The sequence below is a fragment of the Halichoeres trimaculatus genome, unplaced genomic scaffold (assembly GCF_033239565.1).
Source record: "Halichoeres trimaculatus isolate MK-OKI-2021-1 unplaced genomic scaffold, fHalTri1.1 fHalTri1_scaffold_14, whole genome shotgun sequence".
NCBI classification, from domain to species: domain Eukaryota; kingdom Metazoa; phylum Chordata; class Actinopteri; order Labriformes; family Labridae; genus Halichoeres; species Halichoeres trimaculatus.
In genome coordinates, this window is record NW_027437192.1 from 34,741,288 (window position 1) to 34,760,587 (window position 19,300).

The 19,300-nt window shown below is 41.5% G+C and overlaps 1 protein-coding gene and 1 long non-coding RNA gene across 4 annotated transcripts in view; both read right to left on the minus strand.

Moving 5' to 3' along the window:
- The window catches only part of gabbr1b (gamma-aminobutyric acid (GABA) B receptor, 1b), a 234,129-nt gene that overhangs the window by 15,179 nt on the left and 199,650 nt on the right, over positions 1 to 19,300 (minus strand). For all 3 annotated transcript variants that reach the window (XM_074686667.1, XM_074686666.1, XM_074686668.1), the window contains 3 exons: positions 9,487 to 9,637; positions 8,954 to 9,086; positions 7,857 to 7,973 (listed from right to left, as the gene is read on the minus strand). In XM_074686667.1, coding sequence (XP_074542768.1) covers positions 7,857 to 7,973; positions 8,954 to 9,086; positions 9,487 to 9,637 — 401 coding nt within the window. The remainder of the gene's footprint in view (positions 1 to 7,856; positions 7,974 to 8,953; positions 9,087 to 9,486; positions 9,638 to 19,300) is intronic.
- Positions 13,585 to 15,864, minus strand: LOC141802678 (uncharacterized). Its single transcript, XR_012599519.1, has 3 exons — positions 15,736 to 15,864; positions 14,213 to 14,281; positions 13,585 to 13,717 (listed from the first exon to the last, which is right to left on the minus strand). It is a non-coding gene; the product is annotated as an uncharacterized LOC141802678 (long non-coding RNA).

The following is a 19,300-nucleotide window of genomic DNA, read 5'->3' on the forward strand; positions in this document are numbered from 1 at the left end:
TTGCTTATATGCCGCAACCAATCTATTGAGGAGGTCAGGTTCTTTTCTGTTCGTCTGATTAGCTTAGAAGAAGTAACCTGGTCCAGGTGTGCTTGTAGGCCGTCTTTCAGTATTTGGCTGTTTGGAAATTAAGTTTGCAGAAGTGATTTCACCTTACGCAGACATATTGGAGGCTTTTGGTGACTGAAATCCTACTACTAAAAATCGTTATGATCTGGTTATCAATCATATTACGCCTACACCTAACTATCATGGACTGAGGATGAGATGGACCTTCATCTTATTGTAAATGATGTTTAATCTGCCTGCTGTGGATTATTTGTGTTGTTTTTGTGTTATTTGTTATGTTTTTATGGGTTTTGTATGTCTTTCCCCTCCTATTTGTAGTGCATGCGCTCAAGCTATTTCAAAGGGAGAAAAACGCCCCTATGCAGGGTCCTTTTTTGTGTTGCTTTTTCTTTTCTCTTTTTCTTTTTCTTCAGTTAGATATTTTTAATGGCCATGAATAAAATTAAAGTAATTTCTTGGAATATAAATGGAATCCAAAATCCGGTGAAAGGATTGAAAGTTTTATCTCATCTTAAGTCTCTTGATTGTGATATAGCTCTGTTACAAGAAACACATCTTTCTAAAGAAGAGTCTCTAAAGTTAAAACAACGTTGGGTGGGACAAATTTTCTTCTCTCCAGGCACAAGTGCCTCAAAAGGAGTTTGCATTCTTATTTCCAAGAAAGTTTTGTTTTCTGTTTCAGAGGTGAGCAGAGATAAAGAAGGAAGATGGATGATAGTCTCGGGAGAACTGGAGAGTAGTAAAATCATTTTGATGAATTTATATGCTCCAAATCAGGCACAGGCTAGTTTTTTGTCCTCAATTAGTATCTCACTAACTCAGTTTAAGAATATACCATTATTAGCAGGAGGCGATTTTAACTTGGTAAGCAATGCATCAATGGATCGTTCAAGTCCACCTTTGCCAGCTGATAAATCAGTTTCCCATGCCTTTAAAGAGCTACTAGAGACACAGTCAATAGTTGATGTGTGGCGGCTACTTAATACAAAATCAAGAGAATATACTTTTACTCCAAGACTCATAATACATACTCTTGAATTGACTATCTCCTGTTATCAAACTCTTTAACAGCAAATGTTTCAGACTCTACAATTTACAGTCTTCTTATCTCAGATCATGCCCCAATCTCAATAACTTTCAGTCCTACCAGCGAAAAGAAATTCAAACCAAAACAATGGAGTTTTATCAACTCATTGTTAAAAGAAAATACCTTTGTCACACTAATTACAAAAAATATAATAGAATTAATTGAAATAAACACGAACTCAGTTGGAGGCATTTAAAGCAACTTGTCAGGGCTGGATTATTAGTTATGCATCATATAATAATAAAAATAAAGTAAGGAGGAAAAATGAAATTTTAACCAAGCTCAAAGATCTTGAGTTGAAGCACATGGGGAATCCAATGATCCAATGATAACCTCCCTCAAACAGGAATGACTTCTTGTAAAGGCTGAGGCACAAGCAATGATACAGGAAGAGTGTGCCTTTTCACTATACAAACTGAGAAATCACATTACCAAGATGGAGAAAAGGCAGGGAAGATGTTTGCTTACCAACTGAAAAAACTTCAACAGAAACATTTCATTAGTTGTTTAAAGGATAATAAGGGTATGATTACTAGAGATCAGGGGGCTATCAACGATTTCTTTTGAGATTATTATTCATCCCTGTATAAATCTTATATAGGGATGAATATAACACATGATTCCCCTGGGGGATGTCATCAGGAGGCACAGCATCAGCTTCCATAGCTATGCTGATGATACGCAGCTGTACATCGCCGTGTCTCCTGATGACACAGGGCCTATTGATGCCCTTTTTAAATGCATCTTAGATATAAAGTCATGGATGGCAGTAAATTTCCTACAACTCAACCAAGACAAAACAGAAGTTCTAGTCATTGGCCCTGAAGGCCAGAGAGAGAAATTTTTACCAAAACTTCAAGGTCTCAAACCAACAAATTCTGTAAAAAATCTGGGCGTGATTTTTGACTCTGAGCTTTATTTTATGCCACACATTAAGAATGTCACTGAGATCGTTTTTTATCATCTCAAAAATATAGCTAGAGTCAGCCCGTTTCTCTCTCAGGCCAGCACGGAGGTGTTAATGCATGCTTTTATCTCTTCTTGTTTAGATTATTGTAATGCCCTGCTCTCTGGTCTTCCCAAAAAGACAATTTCCAACCTCCAATTATTACAGAATTCAGCCGCACGAGTGCTGCCGAGGACCAGAGGGCGGGAACATATTACTCCAGTCTTAAAATCTCTGCATTGGCTCCCTGTGCGTTTCAGGATCAATTTTAAGGTTCTTTTAATAGTTTATAAATGTCTTAACGGCCTTGGGCTTTCTTATTTATCTGACCTGTTTTTACCGTATCAGCCCTCGCGGACCCTGAGGTCCTCTGGCACTGGCCTTTTAACCATACCAAAAGTTAGAACTAAGACACACGGGGAGGCGGCTATTAGTTATAATGGCCCCCGATTATGGAACAGCCTGCCTGAGAATCTCAGGGCTGCAGAGTCTGTTGATACTTTTAAAAAGTGGCTTAAAACTCACCTTTTTAATCAAGCTTTTACTTGATTTAACCAAGTTAATTTATTCTTTTATTACTTATTGTTTTATTGTATTACTGTATATCTTCTTCATTCTTTAAGTCAAACTCTTATCATTTTATTCTTAATTCTCTATGTCATTTCAATTATCTATTTTATGTTATTTATCTTTCTTCTTACATTTTTATTATTGTTTTAGTATGATGGTTTTTAGCTCCAGTGTTTCCTTGTGGGGGCTCTCCGCACTGGGGGCTGCTCCTGGTCCACTTCTGGGGCTGCTGCCAGGGGAAGGCTTCGCCTGCATGGCTATAGGCCACTGCACTGTGTTGTAGGGCCTCGTGTCTGTGCGGGGCGGGGAAGTCTCTGGCTGCGCTTCTTGTGGGCCGGGGGCCCTCCTCAGTGTTGATAACCCCCAAAGGTAGCTTATTCCTTACCTCAGTCCTCGGTGCTCAGCCATGTCTCTCTCTCCCTTCTCTTTACAGTTAGTATGAATGTGTATGGGAGTAGGTGTGTATGTGTGTTTGCCTGCGAATGTGTGTATGGATTTGTCTTTTTCTTATGTTGTTTTTAGCCTCTGTGAGGCACTTTGTGTTGCTTTTAAAGCATGAAAAGTGCCCTATAAATAAATAAAGTTTAAGGTTTGAAATCTGAATATCAGGCTAAAGATCAATACTTAAATAACTTCTTCAAAAACCTAACTTTGCCAAAGCTAATTGAAGAAAAAATAGGGAAACTGGAGGCACCTATTTCAGAAGAGGAAATCCTAAATACAATTAAATCACTAGCAAATAGCAAAGCACCTGGTAATGATGGTTATACTGTAGAATTTTACAAATGTTTTTCGAGGGAAATCTTGCCCTTGATTTTTAAATTGTATAATCATGCTATGGAGGAACAGATTATGCCACCAACAATGTGGTCAGCAATCATATCACTGCTACCAAAACCAGGAAAAGACCACTTGGATGTAAAAAAATAAAGGCCAAGAAGTTTGCTTCATAATGATTAAAAATTTTTTGCAAAAGTGTTCGCAAAACAGTTAGAGGAAGTCGTCACAAATTTAATTCACATAGATCCTCCTGACCATCCTACTGTAGCCATCCTCCAGTTTGACCCAAAGGCCGCAGGCTGGAGACGACCACGAGGTAAACCCCGCACTCGATGGCTCGACATCATCGCAGAAAACCTCAATCAACACGAAGTTGCTATGAAAGATGCAGAGCTGCTGCCCCAAGACCGCCAGTACTGGAAGAAACTGGTTCATCTAGTTGGCTCTACGCACCGAGCTGGGACCCCCCCCTCACTGCAGGAGCACTAAAGAAAGAAGAAGAAGATCAAGTTGGCTTTTTCCGGAGACAGCTTCTATCTGATAGTATGTGGAGGTTCCTGCAAACAATGCAGGTGGTTAGTTCTCTTCAGCATTCAGTGGTAGAAATATCACTGGATGCTGAGAAAGCTTTTGACCGAATTGAGTGGCCACATCTGTTCGGGACTCCAGATATGGTTTTGGTCAAAGATGTTTACAGTGGATCAAATCACTATACCAAGAACCTGTCTCAGCAGTTAAAAGCAATGGCATGATTTCAGCCCCCTTTCAACTCTGGCGTTCTACTAGAAAGGCTGTCCCTTGTCCCCTTTACTGTTTATTCTAGCCTTAGAACCATCAGCATGTGTCAGCCAACATGACAATGAAATTACAGGCATCTTAATTGGTGGTCATTATTTTAAATTAAATATGTATGCGGATGACATTCTGCTGACCCTATCCAAACCCTCACACTCTTTCCTAAGAGTTTTAGAAATTATCGATTCATCTGACAGCCTTTCAGGTTATGAAATAAATTGGAGAAAAGTGAACCCATTCCTTTAAATATGCTTACATATTTTACAGATCTCAGGCGTGTCACAGCCTCAGTCTCTGGGTGCTTCCCAATGTGCCAAAATGCAGTCTCCTATCTCCTCTCTCCTCCGCGACACCGGAAGTACTTTGTGAGCAGCCATATTGGAGGACATTCCAAAGCGCCAAATGTGCTCGGAGGAGAGAGGAGAGAGGAGAGAGGAGAGAGGAGAGAGGACATTGAGCTGGAGGAGGCATAATCGAGGAAATACAAGTGCAGGCTTCGCAGAAGTCTTTTCACTGACAGACACGCCCCCTTGTGACGTATCAGAGCCGGCTATAAAGCGTCAGCCGTCCACATGTGAAACGTGAGCTCCATGGAGCAACATAAGCTATTTAGAGTTTAAGGCTCACACTTCAGGATTCTCGCCCCGATTTAACCCAGATTCGGTCCTCCCCACAATCAGAGAAGAAATCTGGTCAGGTCTTGGCCGACGTTTGGCCAAGATTATCTTCTAGTGTGAGCGGTTGACAGATGAATCTTCAGTCCCATGATCGTCTCACAGACTCATCGGAGCCGCCCCGATAATTTTCAAACATGTTTGATATTTATCTGGATGATTACAACATTCATTCTCACTGAGGATGACAACAGACAATTAGAAAGAGCCCCAGAGACCGGACAGCAGACAACAAACAGGCTGAAAGTGAAACTGAAAGGCTCCGGGTCAGCTGACTGCGCGCTCCACTGGCCCACTTGAGACAGTTCAATAATGCCTTTAAAAATAACACATAACCACGCTATTTTCATACAGTAGCAAACTGTTGTTTTATCAGTGATGGGTGTGAGATCATGCCATTATTGGCTGATACAGCAACAGTTTCACCTCTGTCCCTCTGCGTGCGCGTAATGGATGAAAGGCACCGCTGCAGACAGCTCCACTTCTCTCTCCTCCTGTCCCACCAGTGCGCTAAGCAGTGCTTATAGCAGAATAAACACATCATTTATGAACACAAAGTGGCCCCAATATAAGAATTAAAAACTATCAATCTGGGCCTGGGAAAACGTGACATTTTTCTTTTTCATTCATGAACATATTCATGTTAAACTGATCTAAAAGTGAATATGAATTTTCCGCGTTTGAGCGCCCTGTTATTTACATTATTTTCCTTAATTTAGTTTCTCCCGTGCGTTCAGACCGGTTTATCCAGCTGTGATGCCGTCATCACTAAAATACGTCGCTTCATGTGACGCTCCGGAGGAGAGGACATCTCAATGCTCATAAAATGAACCTCCTCGTCTCCTCTCTCCATTTCCTTGTGTCTCTGGCATGCATCTCTGGTGGGCGGGACTAAGACGCAAGTGGAGGAGGCGAGTGGAGGAGGCATGGATGGAACTTTGGAGCTTTGAGAAGCACCCTCTGTCTCCAGCCTGCCTCTCCATTGCTGCAGCCTAATCAGCCTAAACTCAACTCACCTGTGCTCCTGCTCACACCTGCACCTCATCTGCTGCCATCAGGCCACCTACATAAACCCCAGCTCCACACACAGACAGTGTCACACTGTCTTCACACTCATGCTGAGTACTCCAGACTTGTCTTTCGGACTGATTACCCGTTGCTGACAAGTTTCGTCCCAGTTTCTGCCTGTTACGCCTGACCCTCGGCTTGACTACAAGGTATCGACTAAAGCTTCTGTTCGTCACTCACCCGTCTGCCTGAGTCCCTGGCTGTTGATCCTGCTTCCAACAGGTCACATGACCTGGTAGTGAATGAGCTATAATGCTCATATTTATGTTGTAAGAAACATTAAAAAATCATAAAAAAATAATAAATGCATCCAATTGCAATTAAAAAGTGGTGTGTGTCATAGAGCAGGCATAGATCTACCATTTTGGGTTTGCTCTTATCAACTAGGTCACATGACTTGGGACTTATTGAGCTAAAATGCTCTTGTTTACTTTATTCTATACATTAAAAACACAGTTCAGCATAGTTCTACCACTCTATGTTGATTTTCAGCCACTAGGTAACATGACTTGGGATTATTTGGGCTAAAATGTTTATCTATACAATATAAAATACATTAGCAGATCAAAGCTTGATCTATGAGACACACCACTTTTTGTTGCAATTGGACAAATGTCATATTTTAAATGAATTGTATTTTCAATTGTAAATAGGAGCATTATAGCTTAATAACTTCCAGCTAGGCCATGTGACCAAGTGGCTCAAAATCAACACAAAATGGTAGAACTTAGTCTACTGTATGGGACACACCACTTATTTTATTGCATTTGGAAACATTTCATTTTTTTCTTAATTTAAAATGTATTTTGAATTGTAAATATAAGCATTATAGCTCAATAACTACCAGGTAATGTGACCTGTTGGCTCAAAATTCACACAGAGTGGTAGAAATAAGCCTGTTTCTAGAGACACACCACTTTTTATTGCATTTGTACACATTTATTATTTTTTATGAATCTTTAATGTATCTTATAATGTAAATATGAGCATTGTAGCTCAATAACTACCAGGTAATGTGACCTGTTGGCTCAAAATTTACCCAGAAGTGTAAATCTAAGCCTGCTCTTTGAGACACACCACTTTTTGTTGCATTCGGACACATTTTTTAAATCATTTTTAATGAATTTAATGTATTCTTTACTATAAATCTTAACATTATATCTAATAATGTAGTTATCTTTTTTTTTTCGAATAACATCTTATTGTATTTCACAATTTTTTTTATTTTGAAAACCGGAAGTTTACACAGACTTTTGTAAGGTAGCACCGACTTTCCCACTTGTTTCTGTGAGCTTGCCATTAAGTCTGTTTATCTATATTAACTGTCCCGTCACATCTGATGTCAGATTAAAGCTGTTTGTCATAATGGAAAGTTAACCTGACGGCAGCTGGAAGTTTGATGCACATCTTACAATTAAACAATAAACAGCCTTAACATCTGATACTGAGTATATATCTGGCTTCTCTCATTTCATTTAATTCAAGGAAAAGAGGGAGAGAAAAGACGAAGAAAAAAGAGACAAAATAAATGTATGTCACTCAGGATTTACCCGTGATTTCCCATATTTCTCTGTTTAAGTCTTTATTTTTAACGTGATCTAAAAAGATGGAGTACATTATTGTGAGGAGGATGAGGTGGAGACACAGGGAGAGTATACAGTATATCACCAAAGGTTCTGCTATTTGGTGATGACAAACCAGGAGTGCAGGTGGATCAAAAGTATTCTGAATGGATAAGCCAGCTGTTTAACTGTCTCTTCATTTTGTACTCCTATTAAGAACAGGAACACAGAGGAGAGCTGAAACACTGCTGGGGATGAGAAGGCTGTTCCAAGAGGATTTATCTCCAAAGCGCTTGCCTCCTTACCTTCCTCCTGTCCTTCTTCTCCTCCTTTTTGGTGAAGACTGTGTGGACCCACCAGATCTTAGTGAACATGCTGCCGTACGCCAGACTGAAGCCCAGGCCGAGCAGCCACAGACGAAACTGAGAGAGACAGACAGAGAACAGTTTCAAGTCCTGCCTCCCTCAGCCTGCTGGAGCCTGGAATAGGAACAGGAACCTTCAGGAGCTCCTGATCTCACAGAGTCAGAGGTCACATACCTGCTTCATGCAGACGACCTGCTCTCACCAACCACTGATGGTCTCCAACAGAGCGTAAACATCTTAGAACAGTTCTGCCTAAACCTAGCTGTAAACCCTGTTTCCACCAAGCGGTCCGGTTTGGATCAGTACAGTTTGGTACCAGTTTTGCATCAATAAAGCCTGATCCTGTTTGTGTTTACACAGCCGACCTTGCTCTTCTTGGTAGGTGGCGTGTGAGCTGGATGCTGTTAACTGTGTCAATTACATAATAGTGTGACGCCATTGCAGCGCAACACAGTGTACTCTGCTGTTAAATCCAATGAAGAGGAAAAACGCAACACAGTAAATAAAGAGCAGTGATGAAGACATCCAGCAATTCGTCTTCTTTGTACTTGGCATGTTGGTCTTTGTTACAACAAACAAACAAGCTTTGATTGTTTATAACCTTATAATCCTATCGACCAATCAACGGACTGCAGTATTACTAGCTCCACCCTCTGGGATCAGATTGCTAAGGCGGAAGGCTCTGGATCTCTTTAAGTGATAAATGGTATGCCCCAGGCCCCATGTTGGGACCACTGTTATTCATCATTTATATCATCATTATGATTTAAAATGTTCCTGATGGGCAGATGATCCAGTGATTTGCTGCTGTGCTCCATCTCAGAGTAAGGCTCCCTGTCATCATGCATTAGTATGTAACTTTGCTGGAGTCTGAAATAAAGTTTTGACCTGTTGAGCTTTAAAAAGGCTTACATGAAAAACTCTGTGTGAAAGCTCTGTGCCTGCAGTCTTTCAGTGGATGTAGAGATGCATCAGGTCCTAGTTTCACAGATCAAAAAAACCACTTATGACTGAAACGGGATATGATGTCATCATACCTGGCAGACAACAGGGAAGCGTGTCTTGTGGACGTGCAGGCCGTCAATGCCAAGAGGAAAGACAGCGGCTAAGGCCATCATACAGCCTACAGCTGTCAGGTTGTTCAGGTAGGGCTGAGAGTTCTGGATGTACCTAAAGCACAAGCACCATCAACACCAACAAATTAACTGAATGAATGATCAATTGATTGATTAAATGATGGATTGATAGATTTTAATTCTGATTGGTTGATCAGTTTATTCACTTACTGACTGATTGACTGAATTATTGATGAATTGACTGATTTAATGATTGTCTTACTGATTAAATGATTGGTCCAATGACTGATTAAATGATTGACTAGTTGATTAAATGATTGGACTATTGACTGATTAAATGATTGACTAGTTGATGAAATGATTGACTAGTTGATGAAATGATTGACTAGTTGATGAAATGATTGACTAGTTGATGAAATGATTGGACTATTGACTGATTAAATGATTGACTAGTTGATAAAATGATTGACTAGTTGATAAAATGATGGACTGACCTGACGTTGCTGTTGTAGATGTTGAAGGTGAGGCAAATGACGCCCAGCAGGATCCCAAACCCAGCAAACACTGACACAGACACGAAGAGCCTCTGAGACAGGTAGCGAAACTCCTCGATGACCAAGGTCTGGTCTGCAGGGGGGGCGGAGCCTGAACACACACCGGGAGGAAAAGGGGGATGAGAACAGAGAAGGGAGATGAGAGAGGAAATCAGATAATGTGTGATTGTGTGTGAGTGTGTATGTGTGAGTGTGTGTGAGTGTGTATGTGGGTTCCAGATGTGGCCGTGGGAGAACCCACAACCCATCTCCACTGTTCCAGCGGATCAGCTGTCTGTTGCACCATCATTTACATACCCAGGGAGCATGCTCAGTGAGGACAGCAGCAATGACAATGAAGTCCAAACTAGAATCCAAGCAGCTCCAGCTGCCTCAGGGTGCTCAGGCTCGGGTCTTGAACAACAAAACTCTCCATCTCTACTCTGAAGGATCCATCAGGCTGTCTGCATCACTTTCCTCCTCAACAGCTGTGAAGCCTGGCTCACTTCAGATCCTTTTCCTCGGCTCATCGGAATCACTTGGTGAGACTGAGAGCCTCAATGTGGGACCAATGGGTTGCAAGAGTCCTGAGGCTTCCATCACTCACCACAAGGAGTGGTGACCACGGACTGAGGCAGACACAGAGGCCGGGGACAGAGGCCGGGGATGTACCACTGTCAGCAGAGCAGAGCAAGACCTCCAGCCAGTCCAGAATCTGTAAGCCCGAAGGATTTCTGATGAACGGGTATGGCCTCAAATTACTTCTGATATATTTCGTCTGTTATATTTTCAACAAATTTACCGCCATAGGTGATATTCATTGGAAGTAATGTAGTATAACTAACAAACCAGTGTATCCTAGTGTTTTTATTTTTAATCAAGCAAAATAAAAACACTGCAAAGATGATGGTTGGTGATTTCACTTTTAATGCCGATAGTGCATGTACCATTGTAACTGCCAGCAGAAGCAGTTTTGACAGGCAAGCAGGAGTGAAGGAGAAGGTTGGAGAGGTTAAATGTAAAGAAGCGGAATAACTCACGTGTTTCAAGGAGCTCTGTATGGGCCAATAAGGCAGTGTTAGTGTTATGTGCAACTGCTGAATGTTTTTAAGTTTAAGTGTTTTCTAAGTAAGAATATTCGAGGTGTAAGTACTAGTGCAGTTCAACTATTCATTTTGACAAGCTTAGCGTTTAAGGGAAGTGTTTTGTTTCAAGGCCAGTAAGTTTATTTTTAAAGGTGTCCATTACAAGTAAGCTCATTTATGCCAAAAAACAGGGCATGATTTTAAGATAGAACAAGTTTAAAACTTAGCTTCTTCAGTAAAACGAGTTTAAACAGTTAAGTTTAAGGACAGTTTTAACTTACACTAAAAATGTCTGAGTGTAAGGATAGTCAGCAAAACACTCAGATAACAGTGAAGTCAGATAATAGTCAGATAATAGTCAGATAATAGTGAAACTAAGGAGATGCAGCAGCAGTCTAAAATCCCTGATGAGGATACTTTAGACACAAACTCCCTTGAAGAGGCTGAAAGTACTGCAGAGAAAGCTGTTAGAGGAAGTCAGAAAATGTGAAAGCTTACTGAAAAGGGTCAAGAGCTTCTTGACGAAAAGGCTAAAAGACTTCAACAGTGCTTCATTACCGCTTACAATAGGTGGAAGGCTGTCATCAAAGAAGCTAAGAAGGAGCTTGATGGAAGTCCATCTTGTGAAGATTTAAAGGATCACATTAGCAAGATTAATGGTCCTTCAACAGAGGTCAAACAGATAAATGACGATTTGCGGAAATTGGCCGTTCCTGATGGAGAAACCCATCGTCGAGTAGACACCTGTCATGCTGTCACGGAACAAGTCTTGGAGTATGCATGGAGTATTTGTGAAGGACAGAAGTCTCAAGAGGAAGCAAAACCATGGCCTGAGCCAGCTTCAGTGTTTTCATCTACAGTGGTTTCGAAGTCCAGCCCACACTCTCAAGCCCCAAGGTCTATACTCACACCAAGTAGGTTGGCATGATAGTTAATGAGCTGCGATCAAATGGTATCTGGATACTTGGATGCAGTCAAGCTGTGGCTTCATGTATCTACAAATGTGTGAAGTGCAGGAAGTTTCGAAGGAGCACCAAAGACCAAAAAATGTCAGACCTGCCACGGGAACGCATGGAGGCAACTCCTCCATTTACCTATTGTGGGATGGATTGCTTTGGTCCATTTCATGTCAAAGAGGGAAGAAGAGAGCTGAAGCGTTATGGTCTGCTATTTACATGTCTGTGCTGTTCACATTGAACTACTTGATGACTTGACAACAGATGCATTTATAAATGCTCTTCGTACTTTCATTGCCTTAAGAGCAAACATCAGACAACTTCGACCCGATCAGGGCACTAATTTTATTGGGGCGAGACGTGAGTTCCTGGAAGCTTTGAAAGAAATAAATCAAGAGTGCTTCAAGGAACTGGGCTGTGAGTTTGTCCTAAACCCTCCATCTGCCAGCCATATGGGTGGAATCCGGGAAAGACAAATCTGAACAATAAGAAGTGTGCTGACATCCATTCTGGATCGATCATCCCAAAGACTTGACAGTTCCTCCTTGCGAACTTACTTCTATGAAGTCATGGCAATCATAAACAGCAGGCCTTTGACAGCACATTTACTCAATGATCCATCTGGCCCTCAACCTCTCACGCCAAATCATATCCTCACTATGAAGTCATCAGTAGTGATGCCACCACCTGGAGACTTTGTGAAGGCGGAAGTTTATCTACGCAAGACATGGTGAAGAGTACAACATCTGGCCAATGAGTTCTGGTCTAGATGGAGAAGAGAATATCTGTTGAACCTGCAAAAGAGACAAAAGCGGCACAAAACACAGCGAAATACAAAGGCCAGTGACATAGTGATTGTCCATGATGATAATACACCAAGGGATGAATGGGAGTTGGCTAAGGTCATTGGTGTTTACCCAGGTCAAGATGGATGTGTGAGGATGTTCCAGTTGTTGATGAGTGACTCTACCATTGAAAACAAAGGTAAGCGCAAGACCAAGCCTACTTATTTAGACAGGCCCATTCACAAGACTGTTTCATAGCTTGAAGTTGAATAATTTATTTGCTGTTTTAAACCAGAGAAATTTGGGATAAGAGTTAATCCACTTTAAGTTTATTATGGAAAATCACCAGTGATTTAGTGGGAGTGTAACTGCCAGCAGAAGCAATTTTTACAGGCAAGCAATTTTAGTTAATTCATTAATTTCATAATAAATATATTTTAATAATAAATATGTTATTAATAAATAGGTCAATAAATCTAAGGAGATAAATGAATAGATAAATAAGTTCATATTTGTAGCTGTAGTATAAAAGGTGTGGAGACAGCGGAACCTTCTTTGAAGTGCAGAGTTTAATTAATGCGCACATGCAGAGAAGCAGGAGTGAAGGAGAAGGTTGGAGAGGTTTTGGATTCGATTTGTTTTGTGTCTGTATGCTGCAAAGGTCCAAAGGTTATTTGATCCCCTTGATGTGGCCAATGAGTTAATACTTTACATTTATGTACAACATTTTCTTTATTTTAAAATTGTCTGTAGTATCGAAGATTTGAGTTCACGTGATGAGCACATAATCAAAGTTGTAGTGTATATTTTCAGCTTCAGGCCTTTAATTTGTGTAATATGATTTTAGTATTGTGGATTTATATGAATGTTTTGTATTTATTTATGCTTGTGTGTCTTTTGTTTAGTTTTCACAGCTCATTAAAGGCCTGTAACCAGAATTCCGTTCTGCTCGTTATTGCATTTAGAGGGGAGTCATAACCATACAACAATAAAGATTTTACATTTGTGTGTATTTTTGTCGTTTTAGCTGACTGTGTTATTTATATTCTTTCAATAAATATTTAAAACTTACAATGGTCTTTCTTTTTATTTCAAAAGGATCTAATCAGTTTGAAGTAGTAAATAACATTGAACGTAAAGGATTACATCATGAAATTATTGTATGACATGTTTTTATTAGAAAACAAACTTTGTTACAAAACAAAATATTCATGAAGTTTCACAATAAATTGTGTTCTTATAAAAGGAAGGTAGACAGGTCTGTTAGTGGTGTCTTGTTCACTGATTAATAATCTGAGGATGGCGGACATGACTTGAGAGCAGCGGTAAGTTCCCAGAATCCTCTAGTCCTTAGGCAGGGGTTGTTCTGTAATAAGAACCGCAAGAACATTTTTAACTAAATGCCACATTTTGAAGACATCAAACTGACTCTAAGAGTGCCAACTGTGTTTACTTTCAGAGCAAAGCATTATTTTGCTTTACCTGGACAGTGTACAACCTCTGCCTCAGATACTATTGGCATTTACTCAATTTATTATAAGTCTTTATTTCACAGCATTTTTCTTTTTTCATTTACACTTAAATTTTCAAAAAGTATTACAAAACCATCACAAGTTTGGAGTGTCAAAAATTGCCCCACCAGATAAATGCAAGCCAATAAAAAAGGACTATTAAAGCTGTACATTTTTCTCTCAGTGTAACCATAACTCATTATGTAGAGTAATGTGCTGACTCAACGAGCCCTCTGCTGAGTTGTGTCTGTAAAAGTGTTAGTGAGTACAACTGACTAGAAAGGTTATTTTTACGGACAAAAACAGAAATTTATCAAATTATGATCTTCACAGTTCACATGGAAACTCACACTGAATTACAGATATCATTGAGGTCATGTACATTGATGTCCTCTTCATCCAGCCCCAGTGAGGACATACTGCAAAGAAAAAAGAAACAAGAGATGTATGAATTGACACGAATGAAAAGCAAGAATAAAGAGTGTTTATATTTTTTAACATGAGAATCATTTGAACACAGTGGGCTTTAATTTCGTAGACCAGGCGCAAGCGCAGGCGCACCTGCCCTGCGCCGGCCTTCGCCGTGCGGACAGGGCGTGACCAGCGCACTTTGCAAATTCCTGCAGTGCCAAGAGAGGCGCAGAGGAGCGCAGAGCTGCACGTCCGCGCCTCCCTCAGCGCAAATGGCAGAGAGGGAGGAGAAAAGCCGTGAGTGGGTATAACAAAGCCGAGCGCTATTTTCACCAATCAAAAGGGCGCCTCTCCTCGCCTTTAAATGCCCTGCGGCCGAGGCGCAGCGTCTGATTGGTCTGACTGATCCCCAGCACCGCGGAAACAGTGCTGGTAGCGGAGACGGTCGGAGCCGCTGTCCCTGCAGCAGGAGAATGGACAGGGGGGCACATCGAAGGACATGAAGCGCGTCACCGTGTGGGCCAGCTCCCGGGACAGATTTAATCTGTTCCTTTGTCATTAATAGGAGTACAAAATGAAGAGACAGTTACACAGCTGGCTTATCCATTCAGAATACTTTTCATCCACCTGCACTCCTGGTTTGTCATCTCCAAATAGCAGAGCCTTTGGTGATATACTGTATACTCTCCCAGTGTCTCCACCTCATACTCCTTACAATAATGTACTCCATCTTTTCAGATCACGTTGAAAATAAAGACTAAAACAGAGAAATATGGGAAATCACGGGTAAATCCTGAGTGACATACATTTATTTTGTCTCTTTTTTCTTTGTCTTTTCTCTCCCTCTTTTCTTTGAATTAAATGAAATGAGAGAACCAGATATATACTCAGTATCAGATGTTAAGGCTGTTTATTGTTTAATTGTAAGATGTGCATCAAACTTCCAGCTGCCGTCAGGTTAACTTTCCATTATGACAAACGGCTTTAATCTGACATCAGATGTGACGGGACAGTTAATATAGATATAAATGTATATGCTGGTTCAGACAGTTACATTAAATAGTGATTACTGTGATTGTTTACTGCATTAAAATGTGCCTGACACTCTGTAAACCTGCCTCTGAGGCTTTGATGACATGTGCACACATGTGCGCCTGTCTCCAAATTACAGCTGCGGAGGGTGCGCTCCGCTTTGTGCCGAGAATAGACCAGGCTGGAGCTGGCGAGCTTTCAGCGCACTTTCTGCACTATTTTTGGCACAAAATTGTCACTGCGCCAACATGAATCTGCTGACACCTCCCCCTGGTGCACCGTCAACTCCCCCTGGAGCGCAGTCACACCCATCTTTGCGCAGACGGTCTACCAAATTGTCAAACTGGCAGCGCACGGTGGTGCGCCAGGCTCGCATCCCCTGTGCTGCGCCACGAAATTAGAGCCCAGAATGTCAATAAACTTTAAAAACCTTTCATCTAGCTGTTGAACAGCTGCCTCTGGAGCACTGCAGCTGTCCATCTCCACTATTCCTGCTGGAGAGAAATCATCATCTCTGTAAAATTGACAAGAAGTATAAGACAAACTTATTCAATTTCTTTCATGACCACTCCACAAACAACAGTTTATCTACAATACTGTATGCTGCTGTCACACACTAAGGTGTGGGTAATACCTACTAGAGGCAAGATCTTAAGCCCGAGCCCGGGCCCAAATGTCAGTTATTAACTTTGGGTTGGGCCGGGCCGGGCTTCTCTCTCGCTATTTTTTTTAATGAATATATATTTATATATATCTCACTTATAAATACTAAAACGATGTATGCATATCAAACTAAAGGAATACAATATAAAATAAATAATTTGAATAAAACAGAGAAGGAGCTGTATGGTAATTGCTATTTAACTACTAAACAGAAGCCGCAGACGGCGCGGACTATGTTCTCCTCATGTCCCTCTACCTTCCCGACCGCACACACTCACAGTCAAAAGCATACTAGGAAGCTTTAGGGCTCCGCTTTTTCAACCAGAGGCAGTGGCACCTGTTTCACGAGCCATTGAGGACTGAAGTCTGTAATAACCAAATACACGGCTCGGGACACGCGCGCTTTACGCAGTGCTCAATGCCAGATGTTCAAGAGGACGAGACCCGAGACTGAAATCCCACACAATACGCACTTTACACCGCGATGACCACCCTGGACCACCTACCTCAGCAGGTCTGACTTCTGCAAACAGCAGCTGGTCCAGAAACATGTATGAATGGATTCATCCATGCGCGCAGTCTCCAGCGGAGGATATTTAAAGTCTGTTTGTTTCCCCCTTTGGTAATGAAGACTATAGTGAACCTGCTGCGCTCTGGAGGCTTTACCCCGTGTATCTCAGATGCCTTTCCTTGTGAGCTAATGAAGCCGAGAGAGCTGCTCCTGCTGCTGTTCCTCTCCTTGTCAGAGAGGCGCGTCCATGTGCGCACAATATCACATACAGAAATATCTGTAACAAACTTTTCCAGCGTTTTTTCATTGTGCAAATGCATTAATAACGATCATGAAAATATGTAGATTATTTAAATATTAAGAAACTTGCGATATAAAATTTCGGGTTTGTTTCAGGCTCGGGCCTGCAAATCACGTAATTGATCGGGCTCGGGCCGGGTCGGGCTTTAATACCTGCGGGCCGGGGTCGGGTCGGGCTGGATTTTTTAGGGCTGATCATACCTCTAATACCTACAGTTATGTGTGCTGTACCCATATTGTTAATATTATTATGATTATTATTTTCATATCTTCACTGCTATCTCATATGTTCTTAGTGAATATGTTGTTGATGTCCTTTACTTGTACTTCTCATTTGTTCCCCATTGAGATTTGATGATATCTGCAATATTTACTGTCATCTCCTCAAACGTTGATCTCTAATGGCGGCTTAAACATGACTAATATCACGAGGACAGGAAGCATGTCTGTTTGAAACCAGAGGAGCTGATGTCTAGGATCTACTCTGTAGGTTAGGATATACAGAGGAAGAAAAAGATCTCTGTGCGTGCTCTGTCTCCCTTTTGTAAACTTTACCCACAGACTACCAACAATCTGTTACTGTGTATATGACTCAGTTTATTCGACATTACTTTACTGTTCCTCACTGCAAACAATGGTCAAGTGGTCAAGGTAATGTTTTTGTTCACTGAGCTTTGTCCGGGGCTAAAACTCGACGGTCAGGAGGAGACTCTGAACAAACGTTTCGAACAGCTGGGGGTGGCAGCCTCTCTTTTCTGTGTTTCAGCGGTGTGGAGGTGAATGTATCTTTCTCATAGCTATGAAAACCCGCAGGAGACATCGTAAAGGCTTTGTAAAGAATCCCATTCTTGTTGATGAACAACAACTGATGAGCTATCTGCTAACAGACAGTGCAGAAGGTCTATGTAAACACAGTTACAGGCTATTAGATAGCCGCTAGCATTAGCCGTTTGTATGGCTGGCTACCTGATGTATGAATAAAACAAGACAATAAAGTCAGATCACATGATTACCTGTCCAGCAGAAACTCGGCAACATTGGCGTCACTCTTGAATCCCTTCAAGTCCTTCAGCTCTCTCCATCGTGAAAATGCAGCTCCAATGTTTACTCTAGTTTTGCTGTCACGATATCCAAACGCCCTTTATTCGTCGCCGTCTGAACAACCGTCTTTCTCTGCCATTGTTTACCGAATACAGACTGAATAGTGTCCAGCTGTTGTGTTCACGGTCACGGGCATGGTGCAGCGTCACACCTCATCCGGGTTCTCCTCCAATCATTCATTTTGGAATGAAATGAATGATGGGCTTACTTATCACTGCCCAGCTGCTGATACAGACCACGGACATTTAAGTGTCAGTGCACTATGTATATGACTTGCTACCAGTGTAGAGATGACTTTTTGACAGTTATTTAAAAAAAACTTAAAAATTATGACCTACCATACCTTTAAATGAATGGATTTATCAGGATGAGAAAATGTGTGAGCTCAAAAAACATAGAGGACACAAGACCAGATTAAAGTTAGGAAATGGGGCAGAAAACTAGTTGAGAATACAGGATCAAAATATTTGGGTGTTAAAATGTTGTAGTCTGACTGAATCTGAAAAACAACCCTGGTCCAATTCAGATCCTGACCCTGACATAAAACCATCATGACAGATTTTGCGGTCCGACAAGTAAGCTTTGATTTTATCAGTCTGTGATGATGCTTTCAACCCCCCCCCCCCGTCTCTAGCCTCTCTGCTCGGCTCAATCCATCTGCGGCTGGCTGATGCTCTGCTCTGAAATGCTGTGAGCTGAAAACCTGCCAGCTGTGACCCTGAATAGATTTTAGAGCGGCCTGAACATGCACAGGGAGGGGGCAGGAAGTGATGGCCTTCGTTTTCATTGTTCAGCCTGAGGCCAGTTTGACTTTAGAGTAGTTGGACTCAGACTGAAAGTCACTACAAAGAGTACAGCACTCTGAAATCCACTTTTACTCATCCACACAAACATGTTCAGAGTTGTACATACAGATGTGTCCATCTGCCTGAAGCTGTTGGGGTTTCAGAGAGTCAGAAATCACCTAAACCAGAGATCCTGAGAGACAGTGGGTTCAGGCCAACTGTATGCATCCAAGTTAACAGGGACAGTCTACTCCCAGCTGTTTTGTTGTGTCCCTATATCGAGGTGTCCAGGTGAAGTAATATGCAGATGTTTGAAGTTCCTCACCAACTCACAAAGATTTTCCCAAAAAATGTTTCTCCATTGTTCTTTCTTCTTCGTGTCTTACTAGAGCCTCGTACAAGGCAGTATCAGCAATACCAGTCTCTGGTGGTACTGCTCTGTTTGGCTCATATCCGTAAGCTTGATAGAGATGTGCAGAAATACGTATGAGAAACTTTTGCTGTCAGGACTGCAACTTTGTTCCAACAGGACTTCAGGACCTGCGTGAATCAGAGGAGTCAGACCATGGTCTTCCAGCCGACTGCTTCACTTTCCATCCTAAGCTCCTGCTTCAGTGAAGACGGTTGTCTCACAC